General features: G+C 43.3%; 1 protein-coding gene and 1 pseudogene across 2 annotated transcripts in view; both read left to right on the top strand.

Moving 5' to 3' along the window:
- The first annotated feature begins 71 nt into the window (after nt 1-71).
- Nucleotides 72-3,205, top strand: LOC117411351 (cytochrome c oxidase assembly factor 7-like; annotated as a pseudogene).
- Nucleotides 3,206-5,494: 2,289 nt separating this feature from the next.
- LOC117402461 (ras-specific guanine nucleotide-releasing factor RalGPS2) overlaps nt 5,495-27,966 on the top strand; it is a 69,066-nt gene continuing 46,594 nt past the window's right edge. For both annotated transcript variants that reach the window (XM_034003617.3, XM_034003608.3), the window contains exons 1-2: nt 5,495-5,804; nt 26,031-26,168. In XM_034003617.3, the coding sequence (XP_033859508.1) occupies nt 26,103-26,168 (66 nt within the window). In that variant the 5' untranslated portion in view covers nt 5,495-5,804; nt 26,031-26,102. The remainder of the gene's footprint in view (nt 5,805-26,030; nt 26,169-27,966) is intronic.

Genomic DNA, 27,966 nt, shown 5'->3' with positions numbered 1-27,966 from the left:
CTTTATAGTGAACCCTTGGTTAGTGGGTGTTTGATGACCCCGTACGGTGATCCGCGGGTTTGCTTCAATCTACAGATGGCTCCTGCTGCTGCTGCTGCTGCCTCTGCTCATTTGATTAGGCTTGTAAATACGGACTGGCGTCAACACCACGTGGTGTTCAGAACTACATGCGTTCCTGTATCGGCGGAAGCCTCGTCGGATGTACGTGATACGTGTGTGTGGAGGGCAGATTAGGTCGGGTTGCATTCTGTTGTTTAAGGTTACCATTGCAGCGACTGCTGAGTGTGCTTTGTAGCTGGCGTCCCTCTCATTGATTTAAACAGCACACGGACGTCTTACTGGCTGTCAGTGTCAGCGCTCCAATTGGTACAAACCCGAAAACCTCCCCGAGTCTGCAGTGCCCTTGGAAAGATTCAACACGTGGGTTATCAGTCGCGGACGAGACCGGCAAGGTCATCGTTTACCTGCACACGAGTGGGCTGCCACGCAGACAGAGCGCGCTGTGCTTCTGTAGTCATTTAGATTCGCATCCTCCTCAGTGTGCGAGGTGCAGGGCTGCCCTCTGATCTGTCCGTATCAGAAGAGAAAGATATCTCGGTTTTGCGTTGTTTCATAGTAATCGATAATAGGAAGGTACCGAAGTCATGGCAGGACTGATCGATTTCCAAAACGAGGCAGAGGTGAAGCAGTACTTGGATAATCTCGGGATCGAGTACAGCTTCCAGTGCCACAAGGAGAAGGATCCAGAAGATGAATTATTATATTAATGTTAAAAAACAGATGTCCAGAAAATATCCAAGTCAGGTGTGTATTGAGACGGGAGCACTTTAATTTGGACTGTGTTTGAATCTCAGTAATCCTGAATAGCATGAGCCCCTTTCTGGCAGGACCTGTCTGTCTTGTTGCTCAGCCGTTCCTGAGTGATCGGGTGTGACTCTTCACAGGCTGCCAGCGGCTGGCCGACTATCTGGAGGGCGTGAAGAAGAACTACGAGGCGACGGCGCAGGTGCTGAAGATGAACTGTGAGCAGAATGAGCACCCGGAGAGCTGCTACAAACTGGGAGCCTATTATACCACGGGCAAGGGTGCGAGCCAAGCGACAAGCAGCACCCACAGCACACTGCCTCAGCTCTGCTAACTGCAGCCTACCACAGCACACTGCCTCAGCTCTGCAAACTGCAGCCTACCACAGCACACTGCCTCAGCTCTGCAAACTGCAGCCTACCGCAGCACACTGCCTCAGCTCTGCAAACTGCAGCCTACCACAGCACACTGCCTCAGCTCTGCAAACTGCAACCTACCACAGCACACTGCCTCAGCTCTGCAAACTGCAACCTACCACATCACACTGCCTCAGCTCTGCAAACTGCAACCTACCACAGCACACTGCCTCAGCTCTGCTAACTGCAGCCTACCGCAGCACACTGCCTCAGCTCTGCAAACTGCAACCTACCACAGCACACTGCCTCAGCTCTGCAAACTGCAGCCTACCACAGCACACTGCCTCAGCTCTGCAAACTGCAGCCTACCACAGCACACTGCCTCAGCTCTGCAAACTGCAACCTACCACAGCACACTGCCTCAGCTCTGCAAACTGCAGCCTACCACAGCACACTGCCTCAGCTCTGCTAACTGCAGCCTACCACAGCACACTGCCTCAGCTCTGCAAACTGCAGCCTACCACAGCACACTGCCTCAGCTCTGCAAACTGCAACCTACCACAGCACACTGCCTCAGCTCTGCAAACTGCAGCCTACCACAGCACACTGCCTCAGCTCTGCAAACTGCAGCCTACCACAGCACACTGCCTCAGCTCTGCAAACTGCAACCTACCACAGCACACTGCCTCAGCTCTGCAAACTGCAGCCTACCACAGCACACTGCCTCAGCTCTGCTAACTGCAGCCTACCACAGCACACTGCCTCAGCTCTGCAAACTGCAGCCTACCACAGCACACTGCCTCAGCTCTGCAAACTGCAACCTACCACAGCACACTGCCTCAGCTCTGCAAACTGCAGCCTACCACAGCACACTGCCTCAGCTCTGCTAACTGCAGCCTACCACAGCACACTGCCTCAGCTCTGCAGGAGGGCTGCCTCAGTGCCTGAAGACGGCGTACTCCTGCTTCCTCAAGTCCTGTGAGAAGGGCGGGAAGAAGTCTGGATGCGTGCCACAACGTGGGGATGCTGGCACACGACAGGCAGGCGCTGGGGGGCAAGGTGGATTCCGTGGCGGCGCGGGATTACTACACGCGGGCGTGTGAGGGCGGCTTCGCGGCCAGCTGCTTCAACCTGAGCGCTCGGTTTATCCAGGGAGCACCGGGGCTGGGCAGGGACATGGGGCTGGCGCTACAGTACGCGCTGCAGGCCTGCGACCTGAGCCACGTGTGGGGCTGCGCCAACGCCAGCCGCATGTTCAAGCTGGGCAAGGGGGCACCGCGGGATGACGCCAAGGCCGAGGCGCTCAAGAACCGCGCCAGGGAGCTCCACGGGCAGCAGCAGGAGGTGCAGCTGGCTTTCAGGGTGTAGAGGGGGCGTCCCGCACCCCAATCTCACCCCAGGGGACTGACAGCAGAGCCACCACACAGTCCGCTCCAGCACATTCACCCCTCAAACTGCCAGGGGTGCCAGCTGCACTGGCCTGTATGAGAGAGGGGCTTTCCAACAGCAGGCCGTCCAGCCCAGAGTTGTCTATGTGTGTGATCAGAGTGATTGTAACTCACAGGGGGTGGGGAAGCCCTGCAGGTGTAACTAGTGTTTTGTATCTTTGTAGAAATAAAGATTAATTAAAAACAGCTGGCTCCAGTTAACCAGATTCCAGGGTGTGCCCTGTGTCCTCCACTCTTCTGTGCTCCTCTACATGCTTGAATTCATTGGCAGAGTTTAGGATGTACTGCACCATTTTTGTGAAAGTGAAATAAAGCAGTTAAACACAGCTGTGTGTTTGTAACGTTGTAATCTTCCGTGTGATGTCATAGCGAGTGACACCTCTTTATATCTACTGCTGGTACCCCGAGTCATCCCATCACACGTCTCAGCAGCAGTATGAACAGAAATACTTTATATGCTGCATTAGATGCCCAATTCATGACACACAAAATGAAAGCCAACCCACTGGAATGTAGAACAGCAAGAGGCTTACTTTTGATATGTTTGCAAAAAGCATTGTTCAGACAAGCAAAACATCCCCCCTTTGAGAACACAACTCCAAAATGCTTTGCTGGGAAAACCAAGAACGTGTGTACATGTGTGACGGGATCCTTCCAAGAATGTCTGGACAGTGCCTTGACATTTTCTTTCCATTTGAGTCCAGATGGTTTAGATGAAGCCAAGAGGTGGGACGGCCAAAGGCACAGAGCCATGTGCACACTGCATTCAACACCTTGCTAACGATAACACAGAGCCATGTGCACACTGCATTCAACACCTTGCTAAGTACAACACAGAGCCATGTGCACACTGCATTCAACACCTTGCTAAGTACAACACAGAGCCATGTGCACACTGCATTCAACACCCTGCTAACGATAACACAGAGCCATGTGCACACTGCATTCAACACCTTGCTAAGTACAACACAGAGCCATGTGCACACTGCATTCAACACCTGGCTAAGTACAACACAGAGCCATGTGCACACTGCATTCAACACCTTGCTAAGTACAACACAGAGCCATGTGCACACTGCATTCAACACCTTGCTAACGATAACACAGAGCCATGTGCACACTGCATTCAACACCTTGCTAAGTACAACACAGAGCCATGTGCACACTGCATTCAACACCTGGCTAAGTACAACACAGAGCCATGTGCACACTGCATTCAACACCTTGCTAAGTACAACACAGAGCCATGTGCACACTGCATTCAACACCTTGCTAAGTACAACACAGAGCCATGTGCACACTGCATTCAACACCTTGCTAAGTACAACACAGAGCCATGTGCACACTGCATTCAACACCTTGCTAAGTACAACACAGAGCCATGTGCACACTGCATTCAACACCTTGCTAAGTACAACAGAGCCATGTGCACACTGCATTCAACACCTTGCTAACGATAACACAGAGCCATGTGCACACTGCATTCAACACCTTGCTAAGTACAACACAGAGCCATGTGCACACTGCATTCAACACCTGGCTAACGATAACACAGAGCCATGTGCACACTGCATTCAACACCTTGCTAAGTACAACACAGAGCCATGTGCACACTGCATTCAACACCTTGCTAAGTACAACACAGAGCCATGTGCACACTGCATTCAACACCTTGCTAACGATAACACAGAGCCATGTGCACACTGCATTCAACACCTTGCTAAGTACAACACAGAGCCATGTGCACACTGCATTCAACACCTTGCTAAGTACAACACAGAGCCATGTGCACACTGCATTCAACACCTTGCTAAGTGACTATACCCATAGGTTGCTGAATACACAAACTACTGTAAAAAAAAAATAAAAAAAATAAAGTAACACACCAAACACGGTATTTAACGTACAATACCCTAGATTGGCCACAATGTGGAGCCAGAGGCTATAAAACAGGAGCATGGAGACTCACTAGCCTGCCAGCACCCCTTTACCAATACTAAAAGAGCATTTTAAAGGATTGCTAAACAATTTTACATTTTCTTCCCTATTATTAGAGGAATACACGATAACCCTGCTTCCCTCGTTTACTGTTGAAGATATTTTGGTCTTCGTTGTGTATATTGTACAGAACAGTACAGTACCTACACATGTACGCAGATGTTTCTAAAGACAACTCTATGGATGAAAGTTCCCTTATAAAAATGACCCGCAGTAAAAAGCATCGCAAAGTGTAACAAATCCTAGTGAAAGCGCTCATACTAATTTGACCCTGCTGTTGTAGGGTGACCACCCGTCCCTAATTGGGCGGGAGAGTCCCGAAATGTAAATGCATGTATGTATTCAGGCGCGCCCCCAGAAACCTTTCACATGGTACGCACAACTGAACCACACCGACATCTCACCTCATGCCGACAACGACTCTGCATCACCATGCTGTAACGTGTTTCAGTCAGAGTGCTGCATTTCTGTTCTTTCCCGAGTTCCCTTTTTAAAAATGAATAAACACAGCGCGCTGCCATCGAGACAGAACAGCAACTACAGTGACAGCCAAACAGTCCACAACAACAATACAAGCTACAAATAAACCTATGTGAAATACAGCCTTGAAGGGATCAACTAGCTCACAGATATTTTATGCTGGTTCCATTTCTAATCATTTCACTCTCACAACCACTGCCACTAATCATTACTCCTCCTCCCCGGAAACAGTAAAAAAAAAAAAAATATATATATATATATATATATATATATATATATATATATATATATATATATATATATATATGTGTGTGTGTAAATATACCCCAGCATAAGAAATGGCAGGTGTCCCGTTTTTTGTATTTTTAAAAGGTGGGCTGCTGTTGTGCATGAGATTTAGACCGTGCAGGAGGTGCACGCCGCGTCACGCGCAGGGGCAGGGGCAGGGAGCTGCGCGCGCTCCCGCTCTCGCTCGCTCTCGCTCGCTCTCCTGCTCGCGCTCCAGGGCGGGCGGTATTTCGGCGTCGAGCAGCTCCTCCCTCTCTCCCCGGACTGAGTTGAGGGGAAACGGCGGACTCGGGACGCGCAAGCTGACAGTGGATTTAAATAACCGTACCGTTAATGAGAGAATAATTATAACAATAATAACACTAACAACATCCATTGGTTGAAACAAGTGAGCAGACAGAACAGCTACGCGTATCACCAGTTTGAACAGGTCAGTGTTTTGTTGTGTTTTTTTATTTTTTTTTTACCTCAGGCTTGCTGCTGTGTTGCTGGAGAGATAGGCTTACTGACTGATGCTTATAATCGGGAGATGTGTGTGTGTGTGTGTTTCTCATAGATAGGTTCAGTAAGCGGTGGTTTTATTTGTGTTTGTACTTGGTGGTTTCTTCTCTGGGGTGTAGCAGGCTAAGTAATTAGCGCCTGTGGGGTCGTTACATTACTTCTGTCACCATGTGTTGTTATCGTTTATTTGCTTTGTCATTTTTATTTCAATGCGTGTGTCCAATCCCCACCTGGCCTCGGTACTCGGGCTGGATGTGCCCCGGTTTGGAGTCGCTGAGTCCCGCCCAGATCCGGGGAGTGTCTCGAGAAGGAGGGTGGGGATTAGAGCTATTTTGCTGCGGTCGGTACTGTTTAAAATATGTAAAACGGCAATACTTGCTAAAACGTAAACAGAATCGGGTAACCACCCCATTCCCCTTGTGTAATTTAAATACAAAAAAAAAACACACAGCATCCGGTTGAATTAAGCAAGGCTGGGTTCGGCAAAATGAAATGTGTTAATGTCTTAATAAAAATGTTACGCAACAGGATTTTAATTGTAAGTAATGTGTCACATTAATGTTCAGTCACTGGCTATTGTATTTATGTAAATCAAGCAGATTCGTTACAATCGGTTTGCGAGTCTAGGTGTTATTTTTGGAGCGTTTGCTTCTGTCCGATTTAGGTGGGAAGCCACGGTCACTTTTTAAAAAGACAGGAGGGTATGGATGGCCTGGCTGTAGCGGCACATATAATACTAGCGAACGGTTTGTTTGCTTGTATTGTAAGTTAAATTGTTTGTTTTTTCATTGTTTGTTATTTACTGATAACACCGTATAGTGCGCTCCGCGTTGAGAGATTTGTATTTCCTATTTTGAGCTACAGTGACCCACAACCCAGTTCAATTATACACTAAGGTAATTAGTTTAAGTTCACGGTCAGGCTTGTGTGCATGCATTTATTTATTTACACGTTTTCAAATAGCACTCCTTAATCCATTTGCATACCTTCGCAAAATGTAGTTGGACACTATATAAGTCAATTGGACAGGACACCCATTTACAAACTATCTATTGTAATCTGGTACTTCAGATATTCCCTCAAGTGGCATGATGTTGGACCTCAGACCCTGAGCTCATACTGTAACAGTGCTGTGAATGGCAGCATTGCTCTGATACTGTAACAGTGCTGTGAATGGCAGCATTGCTCTGATACTGTAACAGTGCTGTGAATGGCAGGGTTGAGCTCATACTGTAACAGTGCTGGGAATGGCAGGGTTGAGCTCATACTGTAACAGTGCTGGGAGTGGCAGGGTTGAGCTCATACTGTAACAGTGCTGTGAATGGCAGCATTGCTCTGATACTGTAACAGTGCTGTGAATGGCAGCATTGCTCTGATACTGTAACAGTGCTGTGAATGGCAGGGTTGAGCTCATACTGTAACAGTGCTGGGAATGGCAGGGTTGAGCTCATACTGTAACAGTGCTGGGAGTGGCAGGGTTGAGCTCATACTGTAACAGTGCTGTGAATGGCAGCATTGCTCTGATACTGTAACAGTGCTGTGAATGGCAGCATTGCTCTGATACTGTAACAGTGCTGTGAATGGCAGGGTTGAGCTCATACTGTAACAGTGCTGGGAATGGCAGGGTTGAGCTCATACTGTAACAGTGCTGGGAGTGGCAGGGTTGAGCTCATACTGTAACAGTGCTGTGAATGGCAGGGTTGAGCTCATACTGTAACAGTGCTGGGAATGGCAGCGTTGAGCTCATACTGTAACAGTGCTGGGAATGGCAGGGTTGAGCTCATACTGTAACAGTGCTGGGAATGGCAGGGTTGAGCTCATACTGTAACAGTGCTGGGAATGGCAGGGTTGAGCTCATACTGTAACAGTGCTGGGAATGGCAGGGTTGAGCTCATACTGTAACAGTGCTGGGAATGGCAGGGTTGAGCTCATACTGTAACAGTGCTGGGAATGGCAGCGTTGAGCTCATACTGTAACAGTGCTGGGAATGGCAGCGTTGAGCTCATACTGTAACAGTGCTGAGAATGGCAGCGTTGAGCTCATACTGTAACAGTGCTGGGAATGGCAGCGTTGAGCTCATACTGTAACAGTGCTGGGAATGGCAGCGTTGAGCTCATACTGTAACAGTGCTGGGAATGGCAGGGTTGAGCTCATACTGTAACAGTGCTGGGAATGGCAGGGTTGAGCTCATACTGTAACAGTGCTGGGAATGGCAGCGTTGAGCTCATACTGTAACAGTGCTGGGAATGGCAGGGTTGAGCTCATACTGTAACTGGGAATGGCAGGGTTGTTTCCTAAAGCATTTTTGGAAGTATGTTTAGGTTGTTGTTGGCTCCATACAGTAGCTGAAGAGCAGCAGAGCTCCTGATTGGAAGCGGAGCTCCTCAGTTTGCTATAGCAGGAATGGGAAGTGGTGCGTACAAGTGGATAATGCATGGTGGAGATGATGATAAAATAATATGTAATAAAGTGGTTTCAATTGAGCACATGTGCAGTATGTAATTAATGTTTGTATCCCTTCTTTTTAGAGAGTGATCGACATGGTTGGTTAGAATCATGATTTGTTTCTGAGGTAGATGTTGATTGTTAAATTGAGCTTTATAAGTGAAGTTTGAATAAATTGCATTAAAAACTAAAAGCATTGTGCACATGCATTTCTAATTTCTCAGAAGTCTGCAGCTGTGAATAATGTCTGATATACACTGTGTAGTTCACTGTTCCACCGACAGAGCAGAGACTCAATAGATTTCTACCCCGCAGTGCAGACCTGGGTATAGAGGCAGCTGCAGGGCTATTGGCATCCCCACTCTTGGCAGCTGTGAATACAGAGTATGATGTGATTGGGTAAATATCCAGAAGAGGGGGATGGATTTAGACATCCTCAACTCCTTTTCCAGCCATTAGAATGTGTTTGTGAATTCTCTACCTGTGAAAGTCCACAGTGTGATTTCAGATGGTGGTGTCACGTTCTAAAAATAACAGCTGCAAAGAGATTCTTTTGGGTGGACACACAAATGTATTAACCAAAAATGAAATGGTTCATTGATTTATTTTTTTCTGTTTCTGTTTACATGGTTGTGATCTACTGACATTTTGTCATTTTGATGATCAAAAAATGTAGATAAATATGAAAGTAAAGACAGACTCCATCCTCGCCCATACCTGTGCTCTTGTTGTAGCCTGAACGGAGAACCCCCTTTGACAGTTCTTTTTAGCTGGACAGTGTTGGCTTGCTGTGGCTCTGATCTGTGAAGGGTTGAGAGGCAGTACACAGAGCATAGTGGGTACAAGGTAGAATGGTCTGTTGACAAATGTGGCATATCAACTGATAAATGCATATCAGACCTTTCTCATTGCTTTAGTTAAAGTTGTTGGTCTTTGAAGTGCAGATTTGCCAGTGAAAAAGCCAGCTTTGTTAATATTTTACAGACTTAACTATTGTAGTTCTAATCTCTTGCATTGATCACAGCTTTGCTTTGCTGGCCATCTGATATTGGCACACAGTTTTAATGAGATATACCTGTTCTTGTAATCCGTCCTTCATCTTAATAGCTTAACTACAGCACTGCGGATTGTGAATACTTTCTATTTACATTACTTCCCTCCTACCAACATTCTGCTTTTAAATGTTAGGGAGAGTGTGAATTGAGAATAACAAGATTTCTCTGCATGTTGTTTTTTAGCCAAGTGCTGCATGAACCAGTTAAAGCTGTGCGCAGGTATTCATGTGCGTTTTCACTCAAATATTACAGACATGATCCTATTATCTGCAGCAGCGGGGTGTTCTGAACGTCCTCTGGAGCTGCTGATTTGTTATTCTAATAATGTTTTAGGAAAGGACTCTGTAAACAAGGTACTGCATTGCTTAAATAAGTACAGTTTAGAAAAAACCCATCCGGGGTACTGCATCTTTAAACAAGTCCAAAGTAGGAGTGCTCTGAAATGGATTGCCTCTGTGAGCTGACCTGTTGGGAGATATACCAGATAAACAACCTTTGGATGCTTGTTTACTTTTGAGCTTCAAAGTGGGTGCTGCATTATCTTAAGCAGCCATTGATTTTCTGTTGCAGCTGATGAATCATTGGGCATAGCCAAGTTTACCAGCTGTGTAAGGATCTGCCAGGTACAGAGTTTAAAAGTTAATTAATTAAAAAAATACAGCGTTTGATTGTTTTCCCCCCAATCCATTGGCTGTCCATCTACATGGCAGTGGAACTATGTGAAACAATGAGCATTGCACAGCTTTATACTTTGTTTGTATACTCAAATTATGTTTGTCAACATCCTTGTAGCTATTTTGAGTTTCACATCAGAAAGCAAGTAAGGGGAATGGGGTTAGAACAGGGCTTCCCAACCCTGGTCCTGGGGACCCCTGTGTCTGCTGGTTTTCATTCCAACTGAGCTCAATTACTTAATTAAACTCTTAATTGAACTGATCATTTTCTTAATTAGACCTTTTTACTTGTTTTCAGCTCTTAAACAGTTGCAGATTTCAGGTTAGTTGTAACATATTTTAAGTAACTTGAATTGTGCAACTGTTTAGGAGCTGAGAACAATTAAAAAGGTCTAATTAAGCACATTGAGTTCAATGAAGGGTCTAGTTAAGTAATTGAGAGCTCAGCTGGAATGAAAGCCAGCAGACACATGTGGTCCCCAGGACCAGGGCTGGGAAGCGCTGGGTTAGAAGGTAGCTACATTCACACATCCCTCTTCACCCACCCACTGTTCTCTGATTCAGTTAAGTGAGTTTGCTACTACAGTATGTTTGTCTGCCCACATAAAATGTTTTCATCCATTAAACCTCAGACGAGATTCAGGGACTGATTCCACTTGCTCTATTGTAAGGCTGTCCAGTCATTTCTTTATTCGTGTGAATACAGTGGTTCTCCAGGGCATTGTAACTGTACTAGTAGTCATGGGGTGTGTATGCTGCTAGAGCCTCACACAGTAATATTGTTACATTACACTCTGTATTGTAAACATAATACTTCTCTTGTACCTGCGTGTGCAGAACAGTTGCCCTCTTGCATACAAAACAGTGTCAGAGAAACCAGTCGTTTTTTATTTTGTTTTGTTTGATAAAATACATCCACTTTATATGCCAGCCAAATATTTCTATTTAATCAGTGAAACAGTCGACTTTTGTAATTGTAAAAAGGTTTCTGATGTGTGTCTCACAGGAGTAGAAAAGAACAATGCCTATCAGATCCTATGAAGCAGCTTGTACTTGTAATCTGTTGGCTTTGCATTCTGTTGCTTCTCCATGAGTGAAACTTGGCAGGTGAAGGCTGTTGATGAGCAGCTTGATGCTAGGATTACCAGCTTGGATCATAAAGGAGTCCGTAGTGACGTCTGTGTGTTATTGCGCTTACTGCTTAACATGGGCGCTGTTTGTCTACAGGACTGCTTCTATCACAGCGACGTCACTCAATAACAATGGATGCTGCAGACGGAGGTGGGTTTCTTTATCCACAGCCGCCGTTTAGTTAGTGAACCCTGATCTGAGCCAAAACTGCAGCAGACTGATGGTGTTCCAGGGGGGATTTGTTGCTGTCCCTGATCTGAAGTTTATATAATATATGAATTCAGCCAGATGCATTACTGTACAGTAGACTGCTGAGAGACAGAGCTGCTAACCTTCCATTTCAAAGAAGGGGGAAGGCCCTTTGCACTACATTATATTAACCCAAAAGAGGCCCCTGTAAAGAGTTGCGGTTTGCACCTCTGTTTAGAGTGTGTGGGGCTGAGCTGATGAGCTCTGTGGTTTCTCTGTGCCGCATACAGTAATGCTGAGTCGTTTGTGGTTAAGGGTGTGATACTTTCCAGTTCTTCTCCCCTTTCATTCTGGGTTTGTGAGTAACATTACACAACATCCTGCTCATTTGCAGAGACTGGAATGCAGGCCAGAAGCAAGTAGCAACCTGTGTGTGTGGGAATATTAATAAAGAACAAGCCTATAATTATAGCAGAGTCGAGGGACTGCTGTGCTGTGATGTGTTGCAGTACTTCTCTGAGGCAAGGAGATCTACTCGGTTATCAGATTGTTTACAAAGATTAGACAGCTCTGCCTCAGAGATGGAACAGTGCCAGAATCCCTGTATGTGTTTCAGTGGGGGGAGGAAAAATACAATATTTCATTGTGTCTTTTGGGCTTATTCTCAGTGGTCTAATTTAAGTGGACTGCTCTGAAAATGAGTGGTAATAGTAAATGTACCACACAATCTAAGAAAACAAACATAATATTTAACTTGAATACATCTAGAGAAGGAAACGGGGTTAAAACAAATTTACTTTTATAATTAGTCACTATTACAAAACATGTATGTTATTGTGACTGAAGCCTAAAGACATTTTTTTTTTACATGGTGTGTGTATATCTATCTACTGCAGAGATCTGTGTTTCTCTTTTGAGAAGTCTGTGACTGACACCAGTGAAGCAAGTCTAAGTCGCTGCTGTGTGTTAAGTATTTTGTTTAAATAGTCACAGCAGGCAGTTGGAGGGACTGCTTGAACCCACATCTGTGCTGCACTGTCAAGCCCTTTACTTTCAATTTTTACCAATTGTTTATTAAAAAAAAAAAAAAAAAAAACACAAAAAGAAAAACGTTAATGCTACTCACTGTTTTTTGGGGTTTTTTTTCACCCACTCAAGCATGTGAAAATTCAGACTTTATACCAAAATAATTCATGCCTTTTATAGTAGATTAAAATAGTTTCTACATGTCTCAGTTTCACATAAGAACATAAGAACATAATAAAGTTTACAAACGAGAGGAGGCCATTCAGCCCATTTTGCTCGTTTGGTTGTTAGTAGCTTATTGATCCCAGAATCTCATCAAGCAGTTTCTTGAAGGATCCCAGGGTGTCAGCTTCAACAACATTACTGGGGAGTTGGTTCCAGACCCTCACAATTCTCTGTGTAAAAAAGTGCCTCCTATTTTCTGTTCTGAATGCCCCTTTATCTAATCTCCATTTGTGACCCCTGGTCCTTGTTTCTTTTTTCAGGTCAAAGAAGTCCCCTGGGTCGACATTGTCTATACCTTTTAGGATTTTGAATGTTTGAATCAGATCGCTGCGTAGTCTTCTTTGTTCAAGACTGAATAGATTCAATTCTTTTAGCCTGTCTGCATACGACATGCCTTTTAAACCCGGGATAATTCTGGTTGCTCTTCTTTGAACTCTTTCTAGAGCAGCAATATCCTTTTTGTAATGAGGTGACCAGAACTGAACACAATATTCTAGGTGAGGTCTTACTAATGCATTGTAAAGTTTTAACATTACTTCCCTTGATTTAAATTCAACACTTCTCACAATATATCCGAGCATCTTGTTGGCCTTTTTTATAGCTTCCCCATATTGTCTAGATGAAGACATTTCTGAGTCAACATAAACTCCTAGGTCTTTTTCATAGTTCCCTTCTTCAATTTCAGTATCTCCCATATGATATTTATAATGCACATTTTTATTGCCTGCATGCAATACTTTACACTTTTCTCTATTAAATTTCATTTGCCATGTGTCTGCCCAATTCTGAATGCTGTCTAGATCATTTGGAATGACCTTTGCTGCTGCAACAGTGTTTGCCACTCCTCCTGTTTTTGTGTCGTCTGCAAATTTAACGAGTTTGCTTACTATACCAAAATCTAAATCATAAATGTAGATTAGGAATAGCAGAGGACCTAATACTGATCCCTGTGGTACACCACTGGTTACCTTGCTCCATTTTGAGGTTTCTCCTCTAATCAGTACTTTCTGTTTTCTACATGTTAACCACTCCCTAATCCATGTGCATGCATTTCCTTGAATCCCTACTGCGTTCAGTTTGAGAATTAATCTTTTATGCTGGACTTTGTGAAAAGCTTTCTGGAAATTTAAATAAACCATGTCGTCTGCTTTGCAATTATCCATTGTCAATGTTGCATCCTCAAAAAAGTCAAGCAGGTTAGTTAGACACGATCTCCCTTTCCTAAAAACATGCTGACTGTCTCCCAGGATATTGTACCATATAGGTAATTTTCCATTTTGGATCTTATCCATTTTGGTGTTATTCACTGGGAACAGAACTGTGCTCATATTCCACTCATCCCACTGTGTTATTTACCTGGAGAAATGTGGAATTCATTATCTGCAGCGATTGTCATCCACAGGGGCTGAGTGTCATTTGGAATGCAAATGTTGTGATATTCGGTATTGCTTTAACTTCAACATAAGAACGTAAGAACATGGAAATTATCGTTGACCCTTCATGCTGTGATTCGAGCGAGTTGTAGTGCAGCGGAGTAGCTCCGTGTGGATGGAAGTTGCCTTACTTTTATAGTGAACCAACCTCCTATCAAGAGGCTCATTTTATAGTCTTCAGTCTGCTTGTTTTGTATGCCCTTGAACTGAACCAAACTTTAGTTTGATAACCCTCTCGCTTGATTACACAGAATGTGAGTGGTGACAAAATTCCACTCACCGCTCATAATGTTCTCCGCTCTCTTTCATTCCACTCATAATCTCTCTCTCTCCTCTCTCTCTCTCTCTCTCTCTCTCTCTCTCTGATTCTTTGGCAGTAAGGAGCTAGTCTGGCACATATTTTCAGTCTGTACATCAAATAGGTACCCTACGACCAAAGAAAATACAAACTGTCTGAGGGCAGTCTTCAGGTGACTCAATCGGTGTGAGTGGGTGTGCAAACTAGGCAACATACAGAAAAATTGCGTGCGTCAAGTCTTGCTCTTTTTCAATAACTAATTATTGAACATAATGTTGGGATTTGATCCTGGTGCCATTCAGAGGCCTGTGCAGTAGAAGTTGAAGCCTCATTCTATAGCTCTGTTAAGATAGAATGCTTAACAAAGCAGATCTTGTTTTTTAAAGAAACTCCTAGTCTGAGTCATTCACATCATAATCCACACTTCCTAAATCTTCAATGCTAGTAATCATGCAATGAAATGCCTAGCATGATTAATAGAATTGAAGATTGGTCTGGTCCCTTAATACCTGTGGCCCAGTTCACAGTCAGCCCCTCAGCTTTGACCATTGCTAAAGAAAGTAAATGCATGTTTTCTATTGTAATTTCTTTTAGATCAAGCTGTTTATATTGGCTGTAGTGCCCTGTTTACTGCGTTTAGTTTTCAACTCGTGGTTTGTAAAATACCGAGTAGCTGCTAATAATTGCACTTTTGTTATTTCCACTGTGAATGTATGATGAAGTTTTGATCTGGTTTGCTTACTAAGAGTGCTTACAGTACCACCAAACAAACTAACTTGAATAACACATTCCAAGTATATCTTTGGATGAGACATTTGCTTCCATGGGGGGATTTTGGAAATACGGAAACACACACAGCAGATCAGACAGCACACTGACCAGGCAGGGCAACAAATACAGAAGTGTGAAATGAGAAGGAAGGAGGTCTGCATGGTGTCAAACTGACTCTCTAAAGAAGTATCTTGCTGGGATAGCTGTAGGGCTGAGGAAACCAAACTAAACTTTCACTTTTACCACCCATGTGTTACACACAACTACTTCATTGTAAAATATAGGCTAGCCTATTTGTTTATATGTGATACATTTTAAGTCAGTGTGAATATTTGTCAAACCAGGTTTGAACAACTGATGTCCTGCCTGGATAAACCACAGCTTATATTTAGAGCATTTTACTGCACCAGGGAATCCCCCTGGATTACAGAAGTGGTTGATGCATTACAGGATGATTCCCCAGTTCTTCAAAATCCAGCTGTAGTTTAACCTGGCAGTTTTATAGGTTGATTAAATCAACCCGCTAGAAGCCTAATAAGATAACTCGTAATAAAGCCACAAGAGCCAGGGCAGGGCTCCCTTGTTATAAGGTACTGTAGCACTACTGTAAACAGACACAGGACAACAAGGAAGGTGAGTATACACTTTTTAGGAGTAACAGACATAATGGTGTCTGAAACATGGAAATCCATCTCTTATGCACTAAAAAATGGGCAGCTCTTTCCACTCCCACAGAATTGTTTACCTTTTGTGTACAGGGGCCTTTAACCTCCACCGAATCCATCTCTCTGCCGGCTCCCTGGCACTGCCTGATAGCGGCTTGCTTTCTGATCTCTGATGCAGATGAAGCAATCCCACTGGTTGCTGTGTGGAGAAATCAATAGAGGCACACACAACAATCTGGCACAAGCTTTCGTTTTCATCAAGGCCTGATAGTTGCCAAACAGATGATGGTCATGTTTGTGTTTCTGTGTATCGAATAACTCAATGTCCAGATACCAAAAAGAAATTATTTGAAATTCTAAGCAAAATAAACGTACACAGATCCCACGTGATGTAAATATTGACCTGTATGAATTTACTGTCATTGCCTTCAAGTAGTGTGATACAGGAGGGCTTGTTTACATTTGGTCTGGTACAGCAATCTACACATTGTGCAACAAAACGTGCCCTGCAAACGAAGAACAGCCAAGTTCCTTATTAATGTATTGCACATCTATAGTGTACAGGGAGGCACATTTCCCAGTACTCGTCTTTTGCAATGCACATGCAATTAATAATTAAAAACCTGATTCTCTAAATGATCCCAACAAGTTTACTGCCGCCCCTAATGAAAGCATTTTCAGTACAACCTTGATGATCCAGGATGCCTAATTATGAAAATACAAAACTTGTGTTGAGTTGATGAGTGTACTGTAGCAATGTGTTTATTTGTTTATGGCAAGAAGTCTCAAACTAGTACACTGCTAAATTCCACTGCATGTTGCCACTCTGATTACTCTGTTTACAATCGGACTGTGTGTTTACTTTGCCACCTAGGTACACTACAGTTCAACTCCATTCATCTGGAATATACAGTCCCCTCACACAGGGCTTTTATCAAATAACTTTCAAATAGTCATACATGCTCTTTATCCATCAAAGAAACTCCCTACTCGTATACAATCACACTAATATATATATATATATATATAATGATATATATTGATAAACCCTGGCTTCTATTTCAGTTAATCTTCATTTTTGTAACAAATTCTATTGTATATTGCTCAAATATTTATTAACCGTGACCTGAACCAGCAATACTAGCATTTCTAGAGATGCAACAAAATCCTGTGCTTTTATTACGCATATTTAATGTTTTGCTGAACCAGTATCTGTTTGCTGAAACAATCTCTGCTATCTAAGACTTGTGTTATTTAAACTGCTTACACTGAGCCCCACTGTATCTCTGACAAAATGTCAGTTACATACAGAGCCAGCTGTACCATAACTGTCAGCTCCTCCGCCTCCAGTTACATTCCTAACCATCTCCAGACACACAAGCCCATTTCATTCCCAGCATTTCTCTGTCCATGCAGAGCCACTCGGTCAGGTCAAGAATCCCATCACAGAGCTCTGTGACTAGCGTTTCTTTTCTACCGGAAGCTCAAAGTACTGGTGTAGACTCTGAGGTGTAAAGCTAGGCTGAGGATTAAGAATCCTGTTTCTGGCTCTTGAGACACAGCAGATGATGGTGATGGGAACGCCTTGCTATAGCAGGAGCTTGCTGGGCTAATTAGTTAAGCATTCTGTTTCTATTTCTCTTCTCTCAATAGAGACATGTGATTAGGCATTGCTGTGAAGGAATCCCAAAAGATTTAGACTGCATACAGACCTAGACAGAAAAGTGGTATATGTCGGTCCCAAAAATGTAGGATCCAAATACCAAATGGTGGGTATAGAACTGGAATAGACTCCACGCTGTCAGCAACCAGACACTATGGGGAAGCAAACAGAATGCTCGGGTATATAGCCAAAAGTGTAGAGTACAAAACCAAGGAGGTTATGATGAGGTTGTGTAATTATTATTATTATTATTATTATTTATTTCTTAGCAGACGCCCTTATCCAGGGCGACTTACAATCGCAAGCAAATACAAATACATTCAAGTGTTACAATATAAGTCATACAATAAGAACAAGAAATACAATAATTCTCAAGTGTGACAAACCACAATTCAATAATACAGCAGATAATAGTGAAAGTTACATCAGGATATGATTAAGTAGTGATAGTTACATCAGGATATGATTAAGTACAAAATACTACAGATTAAACACTTGGGAGATTACAATATTCTGAGGTACAGGATTAAATGCAGTAAAATAGGGGGCAGATAAGAGCAAAATAAAGCATATTTAAATGAAGGGTGATAGTGTCCCAGGATACAACAGAGGAGTTCTACAGGTGCTGTTTGAAGAGGTGAGTCTTAAGGAGGCGCCGGAATGTGGTCAGGGACTGGGCAGTCCTGACATCTGTAGGAAGGTCGTTCCACCACTGCGGAGCAAGGGTGGAGAAGGAGCGGGCTCGGGAGGCAGGGGAGCGTAGCGGAGGTAGAGCCAGTCTTCTAGTGCAGGCGGAGCGGAGAGGTCGAGTGGGGGTGTAGGGAGAGATGAGGGTCTGGAGGTAGCTGGGTGCAGTCTGATCAAGGCATCTGTAGGCTAGTACAAGAGTCTTGAACTGGATGCGAGCGGTGATCGGGAGCCAGTGGAGCGAGCGGAGTAGTGGAGTAGCGTGGGCGAAGCGAGGTAGAGAGAACACCAGGCGAGCAGCAGAGTTCTGGATGAGCTGGAGCGGACGGGTGGCAGACGCAGGGAGGCCAGCCAGGAGGGAGACCGCTGTGTGTCCAGTTCTGGGCACCAAGGAACCAAAGGGACTTGTGGCCCAGGAGAGAGTCCAACGAAGAGCAATCAAACTGATTCCAGGGCTTCAAGGAATGCGCTACCAAGAGGCTGAGATCGAAGAAGATTCAGGGGTGATATGATTGAAATGCTTTGCAGTGCCTCAGACTATCCCGTCTGTAATGATAAAGAGTCATCTGCTGATGAACCACTTTGCATGTAGGTGACAACAGCCTGACTGTGGCAGTCAGCAGGGCAGAGCTGGGTTTGCAGGGAAGCTGTAGAAGGTTTTTAGGGCAGCCGTTTCACAGACAATGATGACAAGTACAGTGGGAATGTGGATGTGGGTGTGCCTATGACTGTGTAGTACTGTAACTATGTTTTTTTATCAAAGAAAAAACAAACAGTAAAACAGAAATGAGAAGTGATTAGGTGTGCAGTGTACTGGGTTAAAGCTGTTGAAGCAAACAAAAAGTGTGAAACATTGTAAACATGACCATTTACCAAAAAAAAAAAAAAATACAATAAAAAATACTGCAGTCGTGTAAAACCTGAGAATTTAAAGTCTGATTAGAATCTGATCGAGGACCTTGACTAGAAGAAAAAATCTTCTAACCTGAAAAAAGAAACGTGTTTGTTGTGGGATGGGCAGATGCAATTGTATCCAGAATGTCTGGTACTGTACTGTAAATGGTCAAGATGTACACTATCAATGAAGAAAGACATGAATGGCTAGGATTGGGATGGGATTGATAGTGGTTGTTTTGTTGTGGGTTGTTGCTATAGCCATTATCTAGGACAGTTCTGTGATTTTGTTTTTGGCTCAATCATCAGTGAGCAAAACAAACCCTCTGAGTCACCCATGTCTCGGAGCAGAAATGTAAGGGATTTCCTCTGTGTTTCCCCTTTCAGAAACCAGAGCATAAACATTTCTTATCTACCTCTGTAAATGTGCATGAAGAGGTAATCTCTTACGAATACCATTGTTTACATTGGCTATCTTTACAGCAGTTCGCTTTCCGCTGTGATAAATGAAGCCAAAAAATGTATTCGGGGAAGGAAAGTGGTAGCATGTTCAGAAATGTAAAAGCTAGTTTTTTTCATTTCAGAATTCTAGTATTTTGACATATGGCATGTTTTCCAGTTGAAATTACCATCCTTCAGCCCTTCCGCACCGGCTCAGAAGCTAAGAACAGATTTTGTCAGCGGGATAGCCCCCCCCTCCTCGACCCTAATCCTGTCAAGTTAGGAGGATGAGGTATCGGCTCCATATGGCATGTAGTATATAACACCGGGTGTGATTCAAGCCCTGATTGTATTGGGTGAGGTGTGACTGATGATCTGATTATTCGCAAGGCTGTTTGTATTGCTTGGTCATCGTTTTCCACTGGCTTTTGTCTTGTTCATTGAAACATAAAAAAGAAAAGAAAGAAGTACCCATCAATGCAAGTACTCCACAGTCCCAGTGCAGTGATTGGAGAGAACGGACACTTTGCTTAAAGGAAGAAACATTACCTCATTTTCCATTTCACCTGCTCCTTGACTGTACAGAGCTGACTTGGCAGACATGCTGTGTCTGAGACTGAGACGTAGAGGAGAATGCTTCCTGACTAGTGGATGGGATTCAGGGCTTCATGGATTTAGTACTCATTCTGCTGAGACACTAGTCATGCTGTTTTACTGTGAGATCATTTATTACAAGGTCATGAATGTTTGTTTTTCATTTTTAATTGTACCAGGGACAAAAACTCTCATCTATTACTTATAAGAACATGAGAAAGTTTACAAACGAGAGGAGGCCATTCGGCCCATCTTGCTCGTTTTGGTTGTTAGTAGTTTATTGAACCCAGAATCTCATCAAGCAGTTTCTTGAAGGATCCCAGGGTGTCGGCTTCAACAACATTACTGGGGAGTTGGTTCCAGACCCTCACAATTCTCTGTGTAAAAAAAAAAAAAAAAGTCCCTTGGGCCGACATTGTCAATACCTTTTATAATTTTGGATGCTTGAATCAGATCACCGCGTAGTATTCTTTGTTCAAGACTGAATAGATTCAATTCTTTTAGCCTGTCTGCATATGACATGCCTTTTAAACCTGGGATAATTCTGGTCGCTCTTCTTTGCACTCTTTCTAGAGCAGCAATATCCTTTTTGTAGCGAGTGACCAGAACTGAACACAATATCCTAGATGAGTTCTTACTAATGCATTGTAAAGTTTTAACATTACTTCCCTTGATTTAAATTCAACACTTTTCACTAATATATCCAAGCATTTTTTGGCCTTTTTTATAGTTTCCCCAGTGTCTAGATGAAGACATTTCTGAGTCAACATAAACTCCTAGATCTTCTTTTTTGTAGATTCCTTCTTCAATTTCAGTATTTCCCATATGGTATTTCTAATGCACATGTTTATGTGGCAGCATAGCCATGTTGTTCAATTGGATCGGGCCAAGTGTCAATTTGTTCAGGACCCAGTCTAAATTGAAAGTGAAAAATTCAACCCTTTTATACCAAAACAAAACCCTTGCGATACTGCAGGCTTCACAGACTCCAAGTAGACCAAGATTATTGCTAATCGGTTGAAGTTATTGCTGTACATTCTACCTGCAAATAAGATGTCATGCTGCACAACAAGCCAGCACTGTGACGGAGTTTCAGGTGGGAAACGTGTTCATATGTGGAGTTGCTATTGTTTAGCTGCTTAATTGTAAGCCCTGCTTCGTTATTTAAGGAAGGCTGTTCGAAGTGATTCACATAGGTTGTGTTTTGTGGGCTAAGCTGCAGAGCTGTTGCTTTTATTTCTGTGGTGTTTGGAGGATTTCCTCAGTTGTCAGCAGATGAGTCTGTGGAGGGTGTTTCCTGAAGGGAATGAAGTCATTTCAGGCAGCTAGCCCGCTGCCCTGTTCCAGTTACTCTGATCTGACAGGTGCAGCGGGCGGGGTGTGTAGAGGTGTATCTGGTGTGGTCTGGCTGTAGTCACTGAAGCTATCGGTGTACAGTAGGAGCAACATGCATATAGGTTTCAGGAAGCGCAGGGCTTTAGTGTCTGCCTCCCTACAGCTTCCCACTCCATTAAATGTCATTTAGATTCTATGTTGTAGGATTAATGCATCATTTCAGGGACATTTACCGACATGGACTGTACCACCCCCACTTTTTGCATGCCATTCATTTGAGCTAATTCTGTAATATATCCGTTTTAAAATTGCTCCATATATTAAGCCATTACTGTTTTGTCTTTCAGAATGTATGGCATCTAATTTTGAGATTCCAAGCCCCTCTGTGCTGGTAATCCCTTGATTATGATACCTGTCTGCACTGGAGCTGTGCACTGCACTGCAGCTAAGACTTCTTACACTGGCCTGAATAGATGCAAAATCCTCACAGCTTTTGCCTGTCGATATCCATCCCCCTTTCAGCACTTGGTATCTGGCTGTAGGGCTCTGATGGGCACTGACTAGATGTTTTTAAGCTTGCTATTAGACAGTTGTTGTCTCTTGTTCTTTAAATGCCTGGAAAAGCCTCATGTTTGTCATCTTTTACCACTGCCAAAGTAAATGGCTCCTCCCAGTGGTTACTGTGTGTATTGTACATATTCTTTCCCTTTTACATTACAACCCCCCCCCCCCTTAAAATGACTTATTTATTTTTAAATACACACATGACTATTTATTTTTGTTAAGTTCAGTTTTTATATAGTCATTTCTAAAGCACTTCAGTTCTGTAGTAAGAAGTATTGCTTGTGAGATGCTATTAGTTGCATAGATACAATTTTCTCTTGTAGACAAAAACATTTATTATAATTTGCATTTATTTTTTTCTTAATATAAGTGCTTTTCTGCATATATTCAGGAGTTTGACAGGCTGAATGTGAAAAGCCCGCAGAGCAGTAGTAAAATGCCTGTGGCATGCTTTCCGATGTGCACCAGTGTAATATGTGTGTGTGTGTGTGTGTGTGTGTGATTCCCTTCTGTAAACCAGACCGCGTGAAGCCCCTGCAGCAGAGAAAGCACAGGACACATCAATCAATCAATCAATCAATCAATCAATCAAATTTATTTTGTATAGCGCCTTTCATGCCAAGGCATCCCAAAGCGCTTCACATGACAAATAAATATACTGTACAATGATATAATATAATATACAATAAAATATCAAAAAACAAATTGCGAAAAAATAAATAAATAAATAAATAAATAAATAAATCAAATACATATTAACAAAATTCTAAAATAGGCCATCCCATTCTACAAAAAGGCCTCGGCTTAAAGATGTGTTTTAAGCTTTGATTTAAATGCATTTATTGAGTCAGCTTTACGGATTTCAATTGGAAGATTGTTCCATAATACAGGTACATAATGACTAAAGGCTCTTCCACCACAAGAGCTACGTTTTATCATTGTAGTCACCAGAAGCCCAGCATCAGCAGATCTCAACTGGCGTCCAGGGACACAAGGTAAAAGCATATCATTAATGTAAGCAGGGCCATTTCCAGAGACATCCTTAAATGTCATTAGTAAAATTTAAAAAATATGTACTTCACCGAAAGCCAATGCAAGCGGGCAAGAACAGGTGTATCAAATCTTTTTGTACCTGTCAGAATTTGTGCAGCTGTGTTCTGAACCTGCTGTAAGCGATTGATGAGTTTAGAAGGTAGACCAATCTACGTCAGATTCTGCAAGAGACAAACAGGCTTGAGATAAATTCCGCAAATGATAATAAGCAGACTTCACTACAGTTGAAATGTGATGCTGAAAACTAAGAATAGAGTCAAATAAGACTCCAAGACTTTTCAGAGCTTGGGAAGAGCTAATGGGGGGCTGCCAAAGGTCACTGGTTGTGGGATTTTATTTAATGCAGTTTTAGATGCAGTTTTATTTGCATTTAACTGCAAATAATTTGACATCCAAGCCCCTATTTTGTCAAGGCAAGTTGATAGTCTGGAGTTTACATCATCTGAACTCATTTTAAAATAAATCTGGGTGTCGTCGGCATAAGAGTGGAAATTAAAACCATGTTGTCTGATCACATTACCCAGCGGTAGCATATACAAATTAAAAAGTAAAGGGCCAAAAACAGAGCCCTGTGGAACCCCAGAAACAACAAGACAATTAACCGATTTTGATCCTCCAAAGGACACAAATTGATGTTGGGAGGTTAAGTAGGACCGCAGGCAGGCGAGTACTGTGCCAGTAATGCCAATAGTTTTCTCAAGGCGATCAAGAAGTGTGTGATCAATGGTGTCAAATGCATCAGATCTAACCAAAATGACAATCCCTGATAACAGCCCCTCATCTGCATTCAGCAGGATGTCATTAACACCTTTTATGAGTACAGACGCTGTACTATGTTTACGAAAACCAGATTGAAATTTTTAGCAGAGAGATATGCAGACAACTGAGCAACAACAATCTTTTCCAAGACTTTTGCAAGGAAAGGTAAATTAGAAATTGGACAATTATTAGACAAGACATCAGGATCCAATGTATATGTTTTAAGTACTGGCTTAACAATTGCCAACTTTAAACTAGATGGAACAGTTCCAGTTTATAGGGCAGCAGTGTGGAGTAGTGGTTAGGGCTCTGGACTCTTGACCAGAGGGTTGTGGGTTCAGTCCCAGGTGGGGGACACTGCTGCTGTACCCTTGGGCAAGATACTTTACCTAGATTGCTCCAGTAAAAACCCAACTGTATAAATGGGTAATTGTATGTAAAAAAAAAAAAAAGTGATATCTGTATAATGTGAAATGATGTGATATCTTGTAACAATTGTAAGTTGTCCTGGATAAGGGCGTATACTAATAAATAAATAATAACAGTAATAATAGGGAGAGATTCACAATATTACCAATCACAGGAGCAAGCGTATCTGCACAATGATGGACAATATTAGTCGGCCAAGGATCAAGAGAACACGAGGTGGAACAAGCTTTATTGATCATTTCTAAAACATCAGTAATATCACATCTGGAGGCAGCGCACATGCTGATTTGACAGCCTGCTGGTAAGGGACCCAAGTTTATATTGAGTGCTTGTCATTAGTGACTGCTACAAGGAATACACGTTCCACAGGGAGCTGCTTGATAACCCTCTGTTCCCCCAGTGTTCTTTTTAAAGCAGTACAATATACCCGTAAAACTTGCAGTCTGCAAATGACACTATCTGACCATTGACGAAACCCTTTCATCAACACTGCACAAAGCTGTAGTGTGTAACTCAACAACGTATAAGAAAGAAAGTTTACAAACGAGAGGAGGCCATTCAGCCCATCTTGCTTGTATCTCAGCTGCTGACTCATTGTTCCGTTGGAAATACGATCTGAAAGGGGTGGTGGAACAAAAACTAATGCCAGTGTAATGTAGACCTTAAAACTTGTCCCTACAGTAGGTAATTCATCATGATTACTTTACCATTTTATCTTACTGCAAATGTACCCGGTAGGTATCCTGTTGCTGCTTCAAGCATTTCAGGAAATGATTCACAAAAATGTGACTGACAGGACAACTGTGCTTTGATTTATTAGAGAATTTCAGTGCTGTGTTATCTGTGTGTCCCTGAAGTATGTTTGAGGCTGATGAATCAGCTCACTGTTAGAGGCAGGGGAAGCACACATGACCCTTAAGTGACTGGTGATCCAGAGATAGGTGGTGTGCATTCTGTAACAGACACTAGAATTGCAGGCATCAAAGACATTGAAGAGAGACACCCAGGCACATGTTTCAAAAGGGACTGCATGGTACCAACAGGCTGCTTGCATATCAGCTGCGTGACAGTCTTTGTTCGTTTTGATGTGTTTTATATTAGTGATGTGAAGTTGCATCTGACAGTGAAATCATTGGCAGCTTCTCAAGATGAGGTTAACAGCAATACCATGTTACAGAGTAGCTGCAAGGATTGTTCCCTTCGACATGTTTTGATTCATTGCAGTTTGTTCAAGGATAACTTACCATACATAGCATTGCTTTACTGTGACAGCCCTTGTTGTGGATTAGATTGTACAATGAGCAGGAGCTGGGATAGAGTTTAATTTAATGTCAAAATAAATTGCGGTCAGCAGGTGGTGCTAATGCATGCGTTACGAAGCTGCCACCTGGAAATAGGATAATCTATGACAGCAGTACTAGACAGTACCAGTATCCTCCCTAACAAGGAGATGCTACGCTGAACAGTTCCATCACATTAGGAGATTGCCTTCTACATTTACTGTATTGTGCAGGTTACTGTAGAGTGTAACCATATTTCATGTAGATGCATCAATCATATCCCTCCTGTAAAAAATATATTTACTCTGTTACTCTTTAAACACACTTTGAGTAAACCAATTGTTGCATTAAAGTGCAGTGCAAACTTTAAAAACAAGCTTGTGCCTTCACAATCTCCACCTGGTGCAATGCTTATAGAGACCTGTGCATGAGGCATCTGACAGCACCCTCTAATATTACATGGTTTACTTTTGGTTGAATCTGCACATGAAAGTATATTTGAGACTAAAGTGTTCTTAATTACTGAATTGCTTTTACTCTGCAGGACAAGTGGATATGCTGCCCTGACAATGAGTTAAGTGGTGCCCTCTTGCTGTGATACAAGGACACTGATGGTATGGGAATTATGTACCAAGCCAATGGGCAGTCGAGTGTTGTCCACTTCAATGCTACTGCTTCAGAGGTAAGTGACAGCTTTTAACAGGTGTGCAGCTCCTAGCTCAGTAGAAAGAAAAGCCGCTGAGCTGATTTAATTAAAAAATTATTATTATTATTATTATTATTATTATTATTATTATTTATTTCTTAGCAGACGCCCTTATCCAGGGTGACTTACAATCGCAAGCAAATACAAATACATTCAAGTGTTACAATATAAGTCATACAATAAGAACAAGAAATACAATAATTCTCAAGTGTGACAAACCACAATTCAATAATACAGCAGATAATAGTGAAAGTTACATCAGGATATGATTAAATAGTGATAGTTACATCAGGATATGATTAAGTACAAAATACTACAGATTAAACACTTGGCAGATTACAATATTCTGAGGAGATGCCCAGGGTTAGATACAAGTGCAAGTGAAATACAAAATATTACAGATTGGGTTAGGTGCAGGATTAAATACAGTAAAATAGGGAGCAGATAAGTGCAAGTTAAAGTGCATTAAAGGCAGAGTGCTATATAGAGCAGAAGGGGAGAGTTGAGTTTTGCAGGTGTTATCTGAAGAGGTGTGTCTTGAGGAGGCACCGGAAGGTGATAAGGGACTGGGCAGTCCTGACATCCGTAGGAAGGTCATTCCACCACTCAGGAAGAAACGGCAGGTGCGTGCTAGAGTGGAGATGTGCTGGGAGTAGGAGAGGCAGGGGTCCAGGGTTACTCTGAGTTTTTTGGCTGAGGAGGAGGGAGAGAGTGTGGTGGATTCCACAGGAATGGAAATAGAGAGATCAGAGGAGGGGGAAGATGAGGCGGGGTAGAAAAGGAGGTCATATTTAGAGCGGTTGAGTTTGAGGTGATGTGAGTGCATCCAGGAGGAGATAGCAGACAGACAGGTAGAGATACGGGAGGGGATGTGGTGTCGGAGGGGGGGGAAGGAGAGGAAGATCTGAGCATCATCAGCATAGAAATGGTATGAGAAACCATAGGATGCGATGAGGGGTCCCAGGGAGCGGGTATAGAGAGAGAACAGGCGAGGACCCAAGACTGATCCTTGGGGGACTCCTGTTGAGAGAGGGTGAGGTGTGGAGGTTGAGTTCCGCCAGGTTACCTAGTAGGTGCGGTCGGAGAGGTAGGAGGAGAACCAGGCCAGAGCAGTGCCAGAGATTCCCAGGTCAGCGAGAGAGGATAGGAGAAGAGAGTGATCAACAGTGTCAAAGGCAGGAGAGAGATCGAGGAGAATTAGGACAGAGGAGAGAGAGAGGCAGCACCGGCGAGTTTAGCGAGTTGGTGACAGACAGATGAGCAGTTTCAGTGGAGTGAGCAGAGCGGAAACCAGATTGGAGAGGGTCGAGGGGTGATAGAGGCTTGTTTGAAGGCAGAGGGAAAGAGGCCAGACGGGAGAGAGGTGTTGAGAAGGGAGGAGATGAAGGGGAATAGAGCAGGAGCAGCAGCTTGAAAGAGGTGAGTGGAGAGGGGGTCCAGGGCGCACGTGGTGGATTTGTGGCCCTGGAGGAGGGAGGAGAGGTCAGATTCTGGGAGGGGAGAGAAGGAGGGTGAGTCAGTAGGGGAGACAGAGGGTGTTGGGTTGGAGCAGGAGGGAGAGGTGTTAAAGAGTTTGCGGATATCGGAGATTTTAGAGGAGAAGAAAGAGGCAAAGTTGTCAGAGGAGATAGAGGAGGGAGGAGGAGGGGGAGGGTTGAGGAGGAATGAGAATAGTTTCCGGGGGTTGTTAGTGGAGGATTGGATAATAGATTGGAAATAGGAGCATTTAGCAGGGGAGAGAGTAGAGGAGAAGGAGGAGAGGAAGGAGTGGTAG

The sequence above is a fragment of the Acipenser ruthenus genome, chromosome 10 (genome assembly GCF_902713425.1).
Source record: "Acipenser ruthenus chromosome 10, fAciRut3.2 maternal haplotype, whole genome shotgun sequence".
NCBI classification, from domain to species: domain Eukaryota; kingdom Metazoa; phylum Chordata; class Actinopteri; order Acipenseriformes; family Acipenseridae; genus Acipenser; species Acipenser ruthenus.
The sequence above is the reverse complement of the archived record's forward strand: the minus strand, read 5'-3'. Positions and strand labels throughout refer to the sequence as shown.